The following is a 17,912-nucleotide window of genomic DNA, read 5'->3' as shown; positions in this document are numbered from 1 at the left end:
TGATGTAAAATAATGTTTTGTAGGGAAACTTACAAACTCAGATCTTCTTTATGGTTGTTGATAGGAACCAGGGGTTGAAATGTCTGCAATGCCAATACTGCTATTTACAATCCAAAATGACTAGAAACCCTACATATGTCTTCTGAGTTTCATATGTAATGTTGACAATGGTAAATTTGAAGGAAAAAAAGGATTTTCTTTTTGGACCATTCCTGAATTAATAATAATTAATATTTAATGTGATCAATATTTTTTGTTTCATAAAACAAGGGGATGGGGAGCAACAGACAGCCAAAACAAACAAAGACACATAAAAGACATGTACTGCAAGAATGATCATAGGTACAACATCACAAAATTAAATAAGTGAGGAAGTGTCCATATTCAATATTCCTGCATACCTTGCAGGAAATCCAAAATATATAACACAAATGTTTGCCATGTTTCAACAGTCATGGGCTTAACATGGTTAAGTCGCGCAACAGTATATTCAAGTTTTACCATGTTAAGTAAATTAACAGCCCAGAATGATTCCAAGTGAAGTCCACGTGTGATCCAGTTTTGTATGATTGTCTTTTTAGCAGCAGTAAATCCAGAAAACAGTAGTTTACTCTGTATAACCTTTAACCCTATATTAGAGTTGTCATTCAGGAGACACAAACATGGGTTGTAATTATATTCAATTTCCAGTAAATCAGACAACACTGAACTTACATATTTCCAGATGTCTTCAACCAAGGGACATTCCCAGAACATATGTAAAAATGTACCAGGAGCAGTGTTAGTACATATATGACAATAATGGCTAGTTTGGAGCTTCATTTTAAATCTTCTATACAGTGTAAGGAATGCTCTGTGAATAACTTTGAAATGAATACGTTGATTTGCTAGATTTTTGGATTGTAGCACCGCATGTGCTACCCTGAGCTCAAGGAGGACACTGGAGGCAGGGCTCAGGGTTGCAGCAGCCATATCTTTACTTCTTAAAGCACATAAACAGAACCCAAATAACAAACTATGCTATGTTAAGCTGGCCACTTTTCAGTGGCTTCTACCTAGCTGGACTGGTCAGTCCTTTACTCAAGCTTTTCAGCTCTTCAGTCCTCTGCTGCTGCAGCTTGTCCCTCTCTCTCTCGCTCTGTTCCCTCTCCGCTCTTTTTTTAAAAGGCACCCAAGCCGAGAGGGAACGAGAGCTCGCCGCTCTGCCTCCAACGTTACCGCCCCAGCTGGCAGTTTAGCTGGCCGGGTTGAAGATGAGGTGTAGTGAAGCGGCCTTGCTGCGAAACAGGGGGCGGGGCCCAGGAGGCGGAGCTCAGGACTCGCTCCGTGCCGGCACCTTTGTAATCCTCCTCCTGTCACTCCCGTGACTTGTGTCCATCGGGAGAGCTCAGGCTTTGTGCTCCGCCCCCTCCACACTCACTCCTCTCTCTCTGCTGTGATCGCCGATGTTTGTCGCGGGTGTTCGGGCACCGCCTCCCTACCGGCTCTCGTGGCCGTCACCGTCGGGGCCCGGGGTCGGGCACATGCCACATGGATGTTCTGCTAAGATTAGACCAAATAGTTCCCCATTCCAGAGTATAATTTAAGGCAGCAAGCTCCCTGTTCCATAATGCAGTAACAGAAAGAGGCTTCATAGTAGCTTCAATCAACTTACGATAGATCCTGGCTACACATCCTTTGGAGGGTATATATGATTGGATACAATCCACCATAGAATGAGCAGCTAGGAAGTCCCATGGAACCCCATAGGCTTTAAGTACTGATCTTAATTGCAAACACACAACATAAGTAGAAGCTGGTGGACAAAATGTAATCTTTAAGGTCTCAAAAGAGCGAAAACCTCCATCATCATGAAGATCACCACAAACATTAACACCCCTAGAAGACCAAGAAGGTTAAGTAAAAGGTTGTGCCCCTCTTAAGAGACTGTAATTATGCCATAATGGAGTAGAGTGACAGAGTTTGAAAGGGCCACCCATGAGTACTGAGAACTTGTAAATAACAAATCTTGTAAGCGATGTGGCCTTAACTAAAGAAGATTTAATTGTCCTCCATGGGATTCTGGATTCTATGTCAAGCCAGGACTGCAATGCTCTTATTTGAAAAGACACAAAACTAAGCACCACAACTGTTAACAATTCTTAACCATTCTTGAGCTTCAAAAAGTAAATTATCACAATAAAAATACACAAACAGTCTAGGGTGAAATACACAGCTAAGAACACCACATCACAAATTGTAAGTATGGACTATTTCAGGACAGACTTGTTACAGTATTGGTTCAGAATCATTCTTTTTTTCCCCTCCTGATACGAATACCAGGTATCAGATCGGTGCCGTGTCCACTGTACATCAAGAGCCAAGAACAAACGAAATTCCAACATTACTTTATGGATATAAAGCGCCTCTGTGAAAATACATGGTTCATATCAGGCTATAGAAATCTCATCTTCTCCAGGGAAAATAAGGGAATTTGCTCTTTCACAACAAAGTCTTTCTGTAACTGCATTTCTCTTCAGTCAAAGAAATGCTTCTTTTGTATGGGCAAAAACATGCAAATAAAAAGACAAACACAACAACAAAAATATAGACTTATAAAAAATCTACTATTAGGACAAAATGATTTTGGGGAGAATACTGAAATGACATTTTTTGTCTAATATTATTTTTTGACCAATTTAAATGCAAATGAACTTCAGCATAAACACATAAAACATGAAACAAGCATCTTCTATTGACTCATGTCACTGCAGCTATAAGTAATTTCTTTGTTTATTTAACAGGGGCAATACTCACAAATCAGCATCATAATCGCATAATGTAAATGTGCCAGATTAGCCACATGGCTCATTTTAATCTGCAGCACACAAAATAAACAAAGCTTCTTACATAGGCAAAAACAAAAATCATAATGCAACATTATGCAAGTGCAAGTGCTTATTTACAAAACACCTTCAACTTAACCTAAACTAGAAGGCTGACAGTGTGCCTCAATACACACACTGACAACACATATATACACAATCATATGCAATTCCACAGTCCACAAAAGGCCCACACAGCCACACCTATATATGCATATTCACTGGAAAAGACAGACACATACACAAAAATTACACTACTACCACATTGTGCACATCATGAGGACTTACTAACCTGCTAAATAATTAACCTGCACTACTATCAAGTCTGAGAGTTCAGTTAAGAACTGCTGCCTCAGTGTGAGACTCACACCTTGCCCTTTCATGTTGTCTCAGGGCAGTGAATGTACATCTCATGTGTTAAAAGTTTCTTTTACTGCGTGCTGCACAGTAGTTTTACAGAATTGGCTAGTACTGGAATTGACTGTGTATCTGCAGTGCAATGCCCAGCTTTACTGACCAAGATGGCACTATTTGAGTTCATGCGCTGCTATTTAAACACAGCTTTTCATTCAGCTTTTTTTAAAATGACAGAATTATATAAGTTATATATTATCTAACATTTTAGCTTCAATAAATATTAGTCTATATACTAATGAATGAAAAATAACATTACATTAAAAAACAATAAATTGTGAATAAATAATAAATAAATGTGAAACAGTCAAGATGTTACATTAAGAAATGGCTGTCCAGCAACGGTGAAGAACTACTGGTACAAAGACATACTTTGTGTTAATTAGATAAAAGATGGGAGCACAGATTAATTTAATGAAACTGCAGGAAAAGAACAAAATAAATACTGAATGACTGAAAATTATACTCCTGGTCAGGTCATCCTTAAGGGTTTGGCCAATGCAGGAAAAATCAGATTACTGAATTAAACATCTTCTCTGACTGATAGGAGGAATAAAGAGAAAAGAGGGAATAAAAGAGTTCATGTTATCTTTGTGTTCATTCTTTTCTGTGTGCTCCTGCTTATTTTAAATCACATAAATATAAGGGAGGTGTTAGCACACTACATCACCGTTACTCACATTACATTAATTGTCAACATGACAAATGGAATATCATATTTTCCTAGATTTTCACCCAAGCTTTCCTGTTTCCTATTCCATCCACTAGCCACATGTCTAGCAAAATAGAAGAGTGAAGGCTAGAATGTGGTTCCTTCAAGACACGTGGAAATACCACTGTATATTTTCAAGTTGCTAACGCAACATTATTGGACAGCTCAACACGCCTGGAGGAGAAAACTAGTTGCTAATTCTATTATGTCTACGAACAGACGCCCATGATAGCTAGAACAGCGCTGAGGGATGAAGGAGAGAAGGGGAGAGACCATCCTACCCACCCTGACACAGCGAGGACAATCATGTTCTCTTGGACATCTGGCCACAGCTGGCTCTGGTATTCACAATATTCCAATGATAACACCAACGCTTACTACAATGATAACACATGCGTTAAAGGTGAATTCTGCCTATTTTTCAAACTTTCAGCATAATTCCATCAGTAAGATAAACAAAATAATTCACAGACGTTTGCTGTGAAAGGCTTTGCTCTACAGAAACTTAATATTATTAAAAGCACACTATATTAATACTATAGTAATGCCTTTATTACTCACTGATGACACAGAAGTACAAAGCCCATCCATGTTCTCTTAATCTTAAAAAAGCCCATAGCATCTGCTTTAGGCTCAGCTTCCTCAAACATGTTACTCATCCTCTCCAGTGTGAGCCATAGAGTGATGCTGACCTGAAATATGGTAAAGGGGAACATCCCCTAAAGTCCCCTCACCTCTCACTCTACATGCGCATCACACACTCAGTCATGAGCCCATGAGTCATTTAGACAGACAGCCCCCACATACAGTGTCTGGGCTAGAATGACCTTTTGTAGAACTAAAAGGAAGGTAGCTTATGCACAGTGAGTAAACAAAGCTGTACACATTTACGGACGTCACCACTGATTACATTAGCAATCAATTTATCTACTCATTCTTCCGATGATTGAGTAATCAGAGTTTTAAAAATGACCAAACAATAAAAATTGGCCTTCACCGAACAATGCTCAGCCTTTACAAATACTTTAATAATTTTTTATACCTCAATTAAGTGATTGTGACGGCCTTAGAGACCCATGGCTTGTGAAAGCAACATTCACCAATGTATAAAAACGTTAGTGACCGCATGTTCATAAGCACGGCCATGAATACATGAATTGGCTCTTACTGCAGACATGTATTTTGGGCTGTTAAAGAGCCAACTAGGCACAGATATTATCACACAATACATTTTCACAAGGTGTTGTTATTTAAAGTGCAACTGCTGTGCAGTTTGGTGGAATCTGGCTGTGATATTATTCCTGATGTGAAGTGGTTCACTGTAGAAAAACTTACTTTCTTTACAGTGGTGCTAAGAGGAACTATGGTGATGGGCCACAATGTCTATAACACAAATATAGCCATTTATCTACAATCCAATCCAGTAAATCTACAGGTTTTAGTGAAAAAATCTTTTTGTTCGGTTACTATTTTGCCTTAAAACATGCTGCATTTACCTCTACACCATGAACGTTTTTTAAAAAGAACATTTTAGACCAAAACTATCATAAAATAATGTCTCAGGCATAAGGCACCACATTCATAACCATTTAATGTAATAACTTTCTGTAAGAGAGCCTTTAGAGGCTCTTTAGGCACCTGGGGTTCCTACGACTTCCACTTAACAATTCTGATTCCGTAGGTTTCTCTAGAATGAAGCATTTCACACCAAACTGCGCTGAATGACTGTTTATATCTCAACCATTTAATTATGCAGAATTTCTGAAAAAAAAATCAGTGGAGTTCCCCTTTCATCATTTAAACAAAATATCAAGACTGACTTAAAAGCAAGCATAGGTCAACGGTCTGTGTGTAAACTGTCACACACTCGTGCTAAAGCCACACGAGACACATGAGCTGTAGGCAGTCTGGCAAAAGCAACAGAGGAAAACAATATCAGCCTTTGTCTGGCTGGCGCAGAGCCAGCGTGTTGCACTGTCTGTGGTGACTTCTTCATTTTTTAAGCTTTAACACCTCAGCACAGCCTCATTCTTTCTACTACTACTACTACTACACACATATACCCCCCACACACACAATCACAGTGAAGCTTCTGTCCCTAAACAATGGACAATCAACAACACCTAATTTGACCTGTGGGATGTCATTTCTTTCATGTGTGCTGTAGATGAGAGCTGACTGTGACTGTGTTGTTGCAGAGAGTTTTATTTCCAGGATATTCCACCTTGACAGAGAGAGTTAATCCACAGCACAGCCAGCCTGAAATCATAATAAACTCAAAAGAAATTTGCCTTTCAAATGAGCACTTCAACTGCCAGTGTGATTACAGCTTATCTCTTCAAACCGCTAGAAAGGACTCCTGACTCACTGTACTTGAATATTAATGAGCTATTAGATGGTAAAAGCTGCTTTAAAGACAACAGATGCACATTAAAACAAACTGCCAAGATATTTTTTGTGTCTGAAGTACGTTTCCTTTCTTTTGCATGGGGTCAGAGTCACAGGGCTAATGTGGCTAACAAGAAATGTTAGATTACATAGATCAATTTATTATTGTGCAAACTGCCTAACTGCGTAAATAATCACACCTCAAACCAGTGCTGGCATCTACCAGAATACAAGAACTAGGAACATGTATTCAGAATACAAAAATTAAGAATCTGGATTCAGTTCAAGTTATTTTTATAAACATATTCAAAACACTGTTACCTTTTAGTTACATTTTTAAGAAAGGTATTTAATGTATATATATATATATATATATATATATATATATATATATATATATATATATATACACACACACACATTAAATACCTTTATATATATATAAAAGCATAATCAATACTTGTTTATTGACTATACTAAGATCAATGTACTTTTAATGGAACACGTCAACAGAATAATTACATAAAGAAAACTGTCAACCAGTAACAGCAATAAACAGTGTTCCTCCATATACACACTTAAGAATCTAAATATGAACTTCTTTTATGCTTGAGTACTTGAGATTAATGAACAACTTGACATTGTTTGTTGAATTAAGGTTTGCACAGTGCTAATAAGTATACGGTCACATACAAAAGTTTGGATACGTGGTCAAATTATATCATAGGCTGGAGGTTAGGGAACCAGCACTGTGACTGGAAGGTTGCCGGTTCAATCCCCTCAGCTGACAGTCCATGACTGAAGTGCCCTTGAGCAAGGCACCTAACACCAGTTGCTCCCTGGGCACTGTGGAAAGGGCTGCCCACTGCTCCAGGCAAGTGTGCTCACTGCCCCTGGTGTGTGTGTTCACTAGTGTGCATGTATGTGGGTGTTTCACTCCATGGATGGGTTAAATGCGGAGGTCTAATTCCACAGTTTGCAAACACAGTTGGCTGATGATTCTAATTCTTGTTGATTTTTTCAAAGTAAAAATACGATCCTCTACAGCAAACAAACTTTGCTGCTAATTTCAGTACACAATTTCTTATTATGAGTTTATGTATTGGAAAAAATAAAACATTAAGTATATATGTGCCACAGCTTTTTAAGTTTCATTTGTTTTCTTCTACAATCTTAATTCAGCAAATAAACAGTAATTTTGCATTAGAATGTGAAGAAATGTGTTCTCAGTAGAGGATGTGTAACGTATTTTCACAGAGAAAATCAACAAACCATGTCATTTGAACAGGAGCACCCAAACTTTTGCATATGACCGTACATAACCTTCCATTACCGAGCTACACTAGAGTCTTAGCTCTAGGGCAAAACTAAAGAACACTTCAGACACCAAACATGCCTCAGCTCACTGTCTACATTTGTAGTAAGGGGGAGGGGGACTGTCTAGATGTCTAGCACAGTTCTGATGCTGTACATTCACTAGCAACAATGTGTCAATGCAGGCCTACACTTGCCTTTACTCTAAACCACTGATGTTTCTGAATCACTGTCAGTTCTGATTCACTGAAACTAGAGGTCTAAGGTTCAGCCTCCTTCTGACAGGTGGTTTTGCTTGTTGTTGTGTGGTAACTGTTGGGGAGCAACACAGTAAATTTAGCTAGTAAAGTCCCGTCTGATGATGCCGTTCCTGTATCTCCATAGTAATACCATGGCCAGCCCTGATAGGAGAATGTAAACAGGAAGCAGTGTTGATGAAAATAGCGACGTTTAAAGGAAGTACTGGCCCAAGGAGCCTCGGCTAACTGATTACTGTTTGGCCTCTGGCTAAAAGATCTGGTAGGACACATTAGAAGAAAAGAAGACTGTTAGTCAGTTTCATTCACGCCTACATAGCAGGATTTTCTCCATCAAATTGTATTAGAAATTTATTTGAGTAACTGTGGGAGTTTAAAGGACAAACAATAATAATGAACTTAATCAAACAACTTGTAAAAAACATTTCATATATTCCAAAAAGTCTAACAGCAGAAGATAAAAGATCTTTAAAAAGTATCAAACAAATGTGGCAAAAGCACAGCGTGTCCATCAGGCATCAGGCACTGTTTCTTACTGTAAGAAGGACCAGTAGAAAGATTTAAAGGAGAATTTAAAGCATATATATATATATATACAAAAGTCAACAACCAGAAATTATATACATATACATATATACATATATATAAACTGTGCTATTAGAACTCAACAATGGCTGCAGGGCAGCACACACTATGAATGTTTGACTTTTTAAGCTTGTTTATACAGAGAGCCAGACGCAGTCACTATATCATGGGCATGCACTAGCCACATATGTCATTACGCAGTAACGTTTAATGAACGTTTAATGCAGAAGTTCTGGTAGCCTAATCCTAACCCTACATATGACAGTTTTACATCCATCCATCAGAGACGTGTGTCGTCAGCATCTGCAACGGCAAAAGTACGAAGGCTGGCTTTGTGGGAGTGAGGTGGAGCTTGTGATTGATATACATCCTAACGGCCTGTATAATCATAAAGGAAAATAAGCCAAACCAAGAGAGACTTCATGTTTCAGAATTTCTAATACATTTACTAGTAGCTTTCATGTGAACAGGAAAGGAAAATGCAGTTTTGTTTATTATGTTCCCTTTAAATTATGCATTTCCGATTCATCAAGAAATAATAAAATATTATTTGTCTGTATTTTTTTCCATTCAGTACTCATGAGAAACCTGATGGAGAGTATCACAGACTGAAAGTAACAATACAGAATGTAAGTACAGAACAGTGATTTTTCAGTGTGCCTTATTAAGAGACTGTGATGACAGAATACAAAGGGTGAGAAAGGGCAGGTTACTGCTTTGTATTGTTATTTAATTATACCATAAACATATCGCTGCTGTCCCAAGAAAAACAAGTCTCTCCAAAATGGTATGTTTACAGGAGAGGCCAAAGATTTTCTTTACTTTCAATGTGAGTTAATGTAAAATGATTTTATTCCAATCAATTTTGGAGCATTTCTATTGAAAATGTCACACAATGTAAAGAGTAGCTGCCAGTCTCAAGTGATGCAAAAAAGGGGAAATTGAAAAAAAAAAAAAAATGGAGATATATGTTTTTCTTTGGACAGCGACAATATATAGGCCTGAAGTCTTATAGTTATCAATCTGAGGCAATTTATTACTGTTGCACTTTTGTAGCCCTTTCTGCAGTTTTACTAAAGATCTTCTGAAGTTAGAAGTAATTATTCTTATTTCCTTTTCAAATAACCAGCTGTTTATGTGGGTCATCACGGTTGGGAAGTTGCTACATTATTGAACTGCATTTCCCAGTAGTTGCTAAACGTTTTATGATTCACTATATGCACACACAGCCTGTATAACCTCCATAGAAAAGCACTACCAATAAAATGAGACAAAAGAGGAGCCATTAATAATTCAGTCTGTACAGTATATAGTTTTCATTGAAGAATGTCTGTAAAGAAGACACCTCAACATATTAATGTAACTTCCTTTCTGTTCATGGTGGTTTCATCGTAGAGGATAGCTGACAACTTCACTGACTACACTTTTTATATATACACACACACACACACATATATATATATATATATAATGTCTTCACTGTAATCTGGCCGCTTGGCTGCTTTCAGAGAAGTTGTGTGAAAACACAAACGTCCAACAGATGAGTGTAATCTCAAACTATGGGCTACAACGAAAACATCTGACGCACTGTTCCTCTTCCTTCCTCTTTATCACCATGGAAACGGAGAGAAAAAAAAAACTCACTTCATAACGACTAAAAGGCCATTCCTCTAAAAGAGAGGAAAACCATGACAGATATGTTTGGTCAAGGATAATGTTCTTAAGATACATGTGATAACAGTCGAGCTAAGCAAGGTCAACTGTGTTTATGCAAACTAGTGGCGATTTACTAAAAAGCTCAAGAACATTGCCCAATACAGCATCATCACAATCAGACTCCAACTGTCTACACTTTACGGAAAATGTAATTAAATGTATTGAGAAAATCCTGTCTGGTGTCTACAATGAGTCTGTTGTTAGACAACAATCTAAGCTACTACCATTAAACGACAAAAGCATATGATTATGATAATCATTGCAGTGATGGACAAACCTTCAACATCTTCTAATTTAAAACACTATACAAATATAATACTATAGAACACTACTACTATATTTAGACAACGTCCCTCTTACCTTAAATCTAGTTTATCAGCCAAGATGTTTTGCTTCTCTATTTCTTTTTACTAGAGCTACAAGGCTAATGTAGCATACAGAAGCATACAGCACTAATTGACATTGTACAAACTGAATGCCTAATCATCACATTGTAAGTAATTTCAAATAGACCTCTGAAGCAACGTTGTCATTAAGCTATAGGTCAATATAAGCAACTCCGCGTCCAAGCCTTTGTTTCAATATTTCAATAAATGCCATTTATTTCTCCTTTAGAGTAAAAACGCTTAAGACCTCAAGTTGATGAGTATACAAAGTGATAAATGACTTCAGAGGTCTAAACAGGCCTGGGCAACATGATGAGTATATCATACTTATTGCGAATAAAAAACTTTCCAACTACCTGTAAGAGCACAAATGGTCCTGTTTAATTGAAGTTAATGCAGTACAGCGCAAATAATTGGATTCATAGCTTCTGACAGTCTTTTTTAATTGTTGCAGTACTATGTCTGTTAGAACTTGTCAGATGGCAGTAAAAATAAATATCATGACGTATCGTGTATCACGAAAACATCTTGTATTGTGATATTACATTTTTGCCATATCACCTAGGTCTAAGTCTATAGGCATGTGTATGTTTAATCCACTACTGAAAATCAAACTACTACTGAAAATTCAGCAAAATACTACTGTTAGCTCACATATCAATGTGTGTGGTGCTTTAAGCTATGTCATGAACTTTAGTACATGTATTACTTGAAGTAATTTGGACATTTCCAACATGCAGTTGGAAACCATGCTAATTGTGGCTATAATCTGCCATCACCTGCTAGCTACATTAGCCTTGTAGCTTCAGTGTAAAACAACCAACTACGCCATGGCTGACTGACTACATCTGGATGAAATTTGTGTACATTTCATTTTTTGTGTACTATTCCTTTAAGAATAAATACCCACCTTCCACCAGCACCACATCCTTCAACTTCTCCACAGCATCTGCAAAGCGGGCCACATCCCTTAGTAGGGGAGGGATTTCCTCCACGTCGATGACAGTCCCCTCTGCGTTCTCCATGGTTGGGCTATGGGCCATGGCAGCCCTGCCATGGGCCTTGTTGAAGCCCCAGGTTCCAGCAGTCTGGAAAGGGAAGCCAGCAGCACTGGCATGCCGACTGAGGCCTGTGGGGCGTTTGAGATTAGGGGCTGGTGAGGAGCACGCACTCAGCTTGGAGTGGATGGCCGGCGTGCTGGGACATGAAGAGGGGACAGAGTCCGGCAGAGCCTGAGTGGACAGACCATCAATAGTGTCTCTGTGAGGCTGCTCCTGAAGAATGGATAGCTGGGATTAAAAAAATGAGAGAGAAAGAATGGATGAGATGAGGGGCGGTGGAATAATGGGTTAAAGGATCAAGATGGTTACATGGGGTGTAATTACAATGATTACTGAATGAATGATGATGAGATGAACAGAGGTGGTACACACTGGCACAGTTCGACTATCGTCCGAGCATTGCTGGACTAAAACATGTGGTCCAGGCTAATACTGGCCAAACTATTTTAGATAGAGCTGAACATGTATAAACATGTATACAGTTTTGCAGACAGGGATTAAGCTTACTTGAGGTCTACACAGCATTTTGAATGGGGATTATTAACTACAAGGATAATGTAATCCAGGACTGAATTTTTGCAACATTTTGTGGCACTTCCTTTAGTACCATACGAATGATGACAGCTTTATGACACCAAAACATTGCTGTAAAAACAGGCTGTCCTTAATTGTATTTAGTGCTGGTGTACAAGTGTTTTCAAAATTCAGTACATATACAGCATCCAACCAAATTACATCAATACTATCAAGTAACAAAGAAGTACCATTTTGAATACCTAGGTACTCTTAGCACTCTTAGACTGGTGATTGGCTGTCTAAAGTACATTGTGCATGCATTAATGCCAGCACTTCTTTACTGGACTGCAGTCATTTGCGATCAGTGAATTTACATGCTTCCAGCATCTAATACTCCTTCCTGGTTTAAGTTACACACACTTTCCCTTAAAAATCAAAATGATGGTATTAAATGGGTCAATAGTATCAAAAGTATTGTTCACAAATCAGTATCAAAGGCAAGGATTGAGATTAATATCAGTGTCAAAACATTCTGAACGATGTTCAGCCCAGGTAATAATTCAAACTACTATTACTAGCATTACTTAACACAGCAGATCTTGTTTCAAGTTCAAAATGTCTACAGACTGTAGCTATAAAGCTCCTACTATCACTACTCCCTACACTGGAAAATCAGGAGCACTGTTTAGAAGAGAGCTCATGATTTAAATAAAAGGTTTAGAACTAATGTGGGTAAGTAAGTGGAAGACTGGGATGATTTCAAGGGCTGCCAAAAAGACAGAAGCCCACAAAAAGTGTACTTTTCTTGTTTTTACATTTTTGGTGATTTAGACTTGCTACAACTTTTAATAGAACAGAAGCTTATGCTATTGTAACTAGGGATGTGCATGGCTACTCAAGTACACAGTTAACCATTGGAGGAGCCCATATTCTAACACCAAAATCACTATTTGAGTGTTTGTTCACTGGAAGACGGAGACAACTAGGCTAACAATTCAATGAAACGTTATTCTATGTTTTAACAGCACTGATAATGGTTATGGTTTTGTGAGTACGTATGTATATATTATAGTACACGTCGCCATTCCGAAACAAGTGCCGGATCACGTTGCCAAGGACACACAGTTTACAACGAGACTGAGAGGTCAAAGACAGCCTGACTTTATCGCTGAGTAGTTTTAGAAACAACATAGCTTTCTCTGACAAACTTATGTATTGGCATGATGTCCACTGGGGAGAAAAGACCTTGCGTAGAAGACGACGAGTCCTCATCAGCACCCATTTAACTATAGTTTAGTTCACATCTGAATAGGCAGCTTCCGTCACTCATCCAACGTGAAAACTTTGAAATGTATTCTTCTGCTTTCCATTATTTTTTTTTACCTTTGTCAGCAGTGCTACCACTTAACAGTAAGCCTTCAGCCGTACGCTAACTTTGGCCAAATACTTTTTAACTGTTTTTCTTTCCCTGAGTTTAACTGGATGTTAGTTGATCAATTCTAATGCATACTGAAACATTAAAATTAGTGGGAATACACATCCCTAAAAGTAACCGCAAGTTTTCAGTGTAAAACAGAAGCATCTAAGCAAAACCCCCATGTCCTACTGCAAATTTACTAAATCTTAAAAGATTTTCTCTCATATATGCATAGTGCAACACACCCAATGTTTTCTGAGTTAACATGCCAAGTAATGTAATGAAATGAAAAAGTTTGAGCTGAAAGTGAAGGTGAATTAGACTTCTATCTTCCAGGGTGGGTGAAGCATGAATTAAAGCTAGAATATCTGAATGTCATGATCTAAAGCTGGATAAAGGAGATTTCAGTGGGTTTTCAATACTCTGTCTGTCCTATACTCATGAAAAACAGTTCATTACAGAATTTGCTTTGATGTATGTAAATGCCAGACATCTGAAAAGCATTTCAAAATTTGTTCATTTTGTATACAGTATAGTCAGTAGTCACACTGGGACAGATTCTGCTAACTGAAATGTCGTGAGGCAATGAGCCCATGCTAGTTTTCTGAGGGCCCAAAATCCATACTGGTGCCTCTGCTGCTAGGTTACACCTGTTTGTACACTACCTATTTGTGGAGCACTGCAAGATTATAAGCCCTAATGTAAACATTTATCATGCCGTATCCAAAATCCATGGACCACACTAATGAATGTGCTATTAATATTAGGTGGTGTAGTATTTTAGGATACTATTTAAAATGGCAGCATGCTGTTCTACACTACAAAATAAAAGACTCTCAAAATAGCCTAGGTGTGAATGGGGTCACATTGCCATACTGTTATTTTAGAAGATAGAGCTTCGTTATACAGAGATTTTTCTACCTGACTGAGACCACAGCAACACTATTAATGCCATCACTGACTGCCAACAAGCTTTAATACTTCATTGTGGACAGCCTCACTGCATCAGCAGGTCTTGCTCATAACTATGTTAGCTACCCCAAAAGAAGTTCAAGAACTTAAACGGAAGTCAAGAACTCCAAGTTCTTGAATTAGAGACATTTTTCAAATTTTCTGAATAATTCAGGCCTTCAGAGGTAAACCGTGTCATTCAGAGTGATCTAATGTGAAGCTGTTTATCGTAGAGAAACTTGCAGACTTAGATTTATGTAAAGTGGTGGTGATAGGAACCAGGGGTCACGATGTCTACAGCAAAAATATAGTCACTTTATTTACTTGCCAAAGCCATCAGTCATGCTACATGAGTCTTCTGAGTTTTTATATGTAATGCTGATGATGTATTGGGATTATTTTGCCTTTGCCCTACATGCACCTCTCCACTATGCATGGATTAAACTACATTTTAAGCAAAACATCATCACAAAACGATCATACAACAAAGTGTCAGACACCAGCCAGTGTATATCTAACCATATCACGTAATACCTTTCTGTGAAGGAGCTTTCAGAGGCATTAAACTCTTCAGACGTCTGGTTCCTATCCCCACCACTGTGAACAATTTTGACTGCACGTTTCTCTAGAACAGAGCATTTCACACCAGACCACTCTGAATGGTTATGTTTACATCTTAACCATCTAAGAACGTAGAATTTGTGAAAAATCAGCAGGGTTCCCCTTTAAACTAACGACACTGGACCAGCTATGAGACGTCTTGCTGAATGGAAGCAATAAAAAAAAAATAAAAAAAAACAGGTAGAGATTTTGCTCTTAGGAAAACTGTTAAATTCTTGTGTCAGAAACACTTTTTTTTTTTTTTTTTTTACACACGTAGCTTGTTATGGTCACAGCACATACAATTATCAGTTTTCCACAATCCTTAAAGTGAAATACCATAGGTTTTTCAAAGACCTGCCTAATAAAATGGTTAAGATGTAAACCAGGTCATTCAGAGCGGTCTGACACTAAATGCTCTGTTCTACAGAAATTTACCAAGTCCGACTTGATCAGATTAGTGGTGACCCTCTCAGAAAGCTATGAAATGAAAAGGTTATGAATACGCTGTCTGAGACAGTTCTGCAACAGTTCTGATGTGAGCTTTTGGCTTAAAATGTCATTTTTAAAAATATATTCACGGAACATTCAGGATGTTGTCCCCAAAAAGTCCCCAAAGCAAACACATTTTTCAGATTTACCACTACTTTACCATCATCAACATCACATATAGAAACTCAGAAGATATAAACGTTCATTATTTGTCTTGGATAATAAATACAACGGCTCCATTGGTGTTGTAGACATCAGGACACCCGGTTCCAATCACCACCACTGTGAAGAGATTTGAGACTGTATGTTTCTCTGTGATGCACCATGTCGCATCAAACCACTTAGAATGACTTCTTTACACCACAACAACTGACTTGTGAATTCTTTCGTACTTGACGGAGATGCTGAACAATAAGAGAGAGATTCAGCTCTTGTGAACCTAATACAGATAATCAGCCATGGTCGCATCACAGACACAGCGTTTAATTTCCCACAGCAGCAATGAGAATAGTAAACAGCCTGGCTAACCACAAACTGCACACCCTTTTTAAAAAAATGGTTCTTTAGGTAAGGTTATGTTTCTATTTAGAACCATTAGCTCTACACAATCTACACAAACCAAGTTGAAATCGGTTCTATAGCTACAGCACCAAAACGACTCCTGCTATTGTTATAACGTCAAGCCTGCTACAATACAGGAACCCTTTTTAGCGCTATATAGAACCATTTTAAAGGGGTTCTATATAGAACCACATCCTCCATCAAGCTGAAGAACCGTTTCACCACGAAAAGAACAATGTAAGTATGAAACGGTTCTACACTGAGCTCGTGGTTCTAAACAGAACCGAATGTCTTTAGCTACTAAAACCCACAAACATCGTTGAGTGTAACGTTAGTTTAGAAGCTGCACTTTCTGACTGATATTCGTCAACAGTCGTGGTTCTAAATGGTTTCTGGGTCATGAAAATACTAACTAAATGTCTTTAAAGGCTTAACTACACAGAAGTAAGACGAATGTGTGGTTTGTAGTCACGCTGCTCAGAAAACACATTTTAGAGAAGTTAGCCCAGAGCCGTTGTGCTAGCTAAATTAGCAGCCCAAGCTTGTCACTCTGACCGCGAAGGAGCTGAAAGTCAGTAAACGGTAACGCTGGCGTGGTCTTGCATATGTTGAAAACATGGTACAATATTTCTCTCTCCACTCAGGGAAAATGACAAAATTTGAAGTGTCTAGGGTAATTTAAGGAGCTAAATATGTAGGTTGTGTAACGAGATACAGTATTAGGTATAATTAATGTAACTAGCGAGCATAAAATATAAGGGTGAGAAAATGCGAGAAAGCCGTTGAACTTACTGAGGTGTTGTGCGGTGGAGGATTTCCTGACTGAGTCTTCTTTGAAATCGAAGGCGCTTTGGACAGTTCCTTTCTCTTCCGAGAAAACATCTTTACACTTGCCAGATTAAATTCAACAAACTGTAATGCACTTGTCCAGTAATACGCATCCCAAAACGGCAATTTGTTCTTTCACATCAGCCGCGACTTTGACAGCTGCACTTGCCCTGCCTCGACTCCTTTTCCTGTGATCTCGTCACAAGCCCAGGCAGAAGCGGTTAGAGCTGCTGCTCTGCTGTCATCTGTTGGCGCTTCCTTCATTCAGGTTATAACCCAGTCTCATTCTTACCAGCGAGAACTGAAATCTAACATGCTTCGGTATTTTTTACATCTTCTAAAATATAAAAGGTTCCGTCCAGAATCTTTCACTTTTTTTACTTTTTCACTCTTAAGTAAACGGCATTCAAAATAAAAACCACGCATTTTTTCTGCAAATCTAATCTTGTGAAATGAAATATGATTCAAATGACAAAGAAAGCAAATGCCAAATAAATATTTAAAATAAATAATGAAAGCGGTGGTCGCCAGGAGTCGTGTCTCCTTAATTTTACTTATTTTCTTAAGACCTATGAAGAAAAGCACTTGGTAAGACCGCTGTGTCTTTCAGAAATTCTCTTATTTACCTCATGATTTCATATAAAGTTTAGACATTTTTATTAAAAATGTCACTGGTGTTACATTTCTTATATGAAACACCAATGACCATCAGTAACACCGGTGACCGGTGACTGGATAGATAAAGAGGACGTTTCTGTAGAATGACCCTTGTGCTGAATAAAGATTGAATCACTGTTTTTCTACAACCCCAATTCCAATGAAGTTGGGACGTTCTGTAAAACATAGATGA

At 38.2% G+C, this 17,912-nt stretch overlaps 1 protein-coding gene across 1 annotated transcript in view; it reads right to left on the bottom strand.

The window, feature by feature from the left end:
• arhgap45a (Rho GTPase activating protein 45a) overlaps positions 1–17,272 on the bottom strand; it is a 44,827-nt gene extending 27,555 nt beyond the window's left edge. The window contains exons 1-2 of the mRNA XM_017697133.2: positions 17,027–17,272; positions 11,547–11,925 (exon numbers count right to left, since the gene is read on the bottom strand). Of these exons, the coding sequence (XP_017552622.1) occupies positions 11,547–11,925; positions 17,027–17,116 (469 nt within the window). The 5' untranslated portion in view covers positions 17,117–17,272. The remainder of the gene's footprint in view (positions 1–11,546; positions 11,926–17,026) is intronic.
• Positions 17,273–17,912: the final 640 nt, after the last annotated feature.

Source organism: Pygocentrus nattereri, chromosome 19, assembly GCF_015220715.1.
Source record: "Pygocentrus nattereri isolate fPygNat1 chromosome 19, fPygNat1.pri, whole genome shotgun sequence".
Taxonomy (NCBI): Eukaryota; Metazoa; Chordata; class Actinopteri; order Characiformes; family Serrasalmidae; genus Pygocentrus; species Pygocentrus nattereri.
Note: the sequence above shows the minus strand (reverse complement) of the source record. Positions and strands in the feature narration are given on the sequence as shown.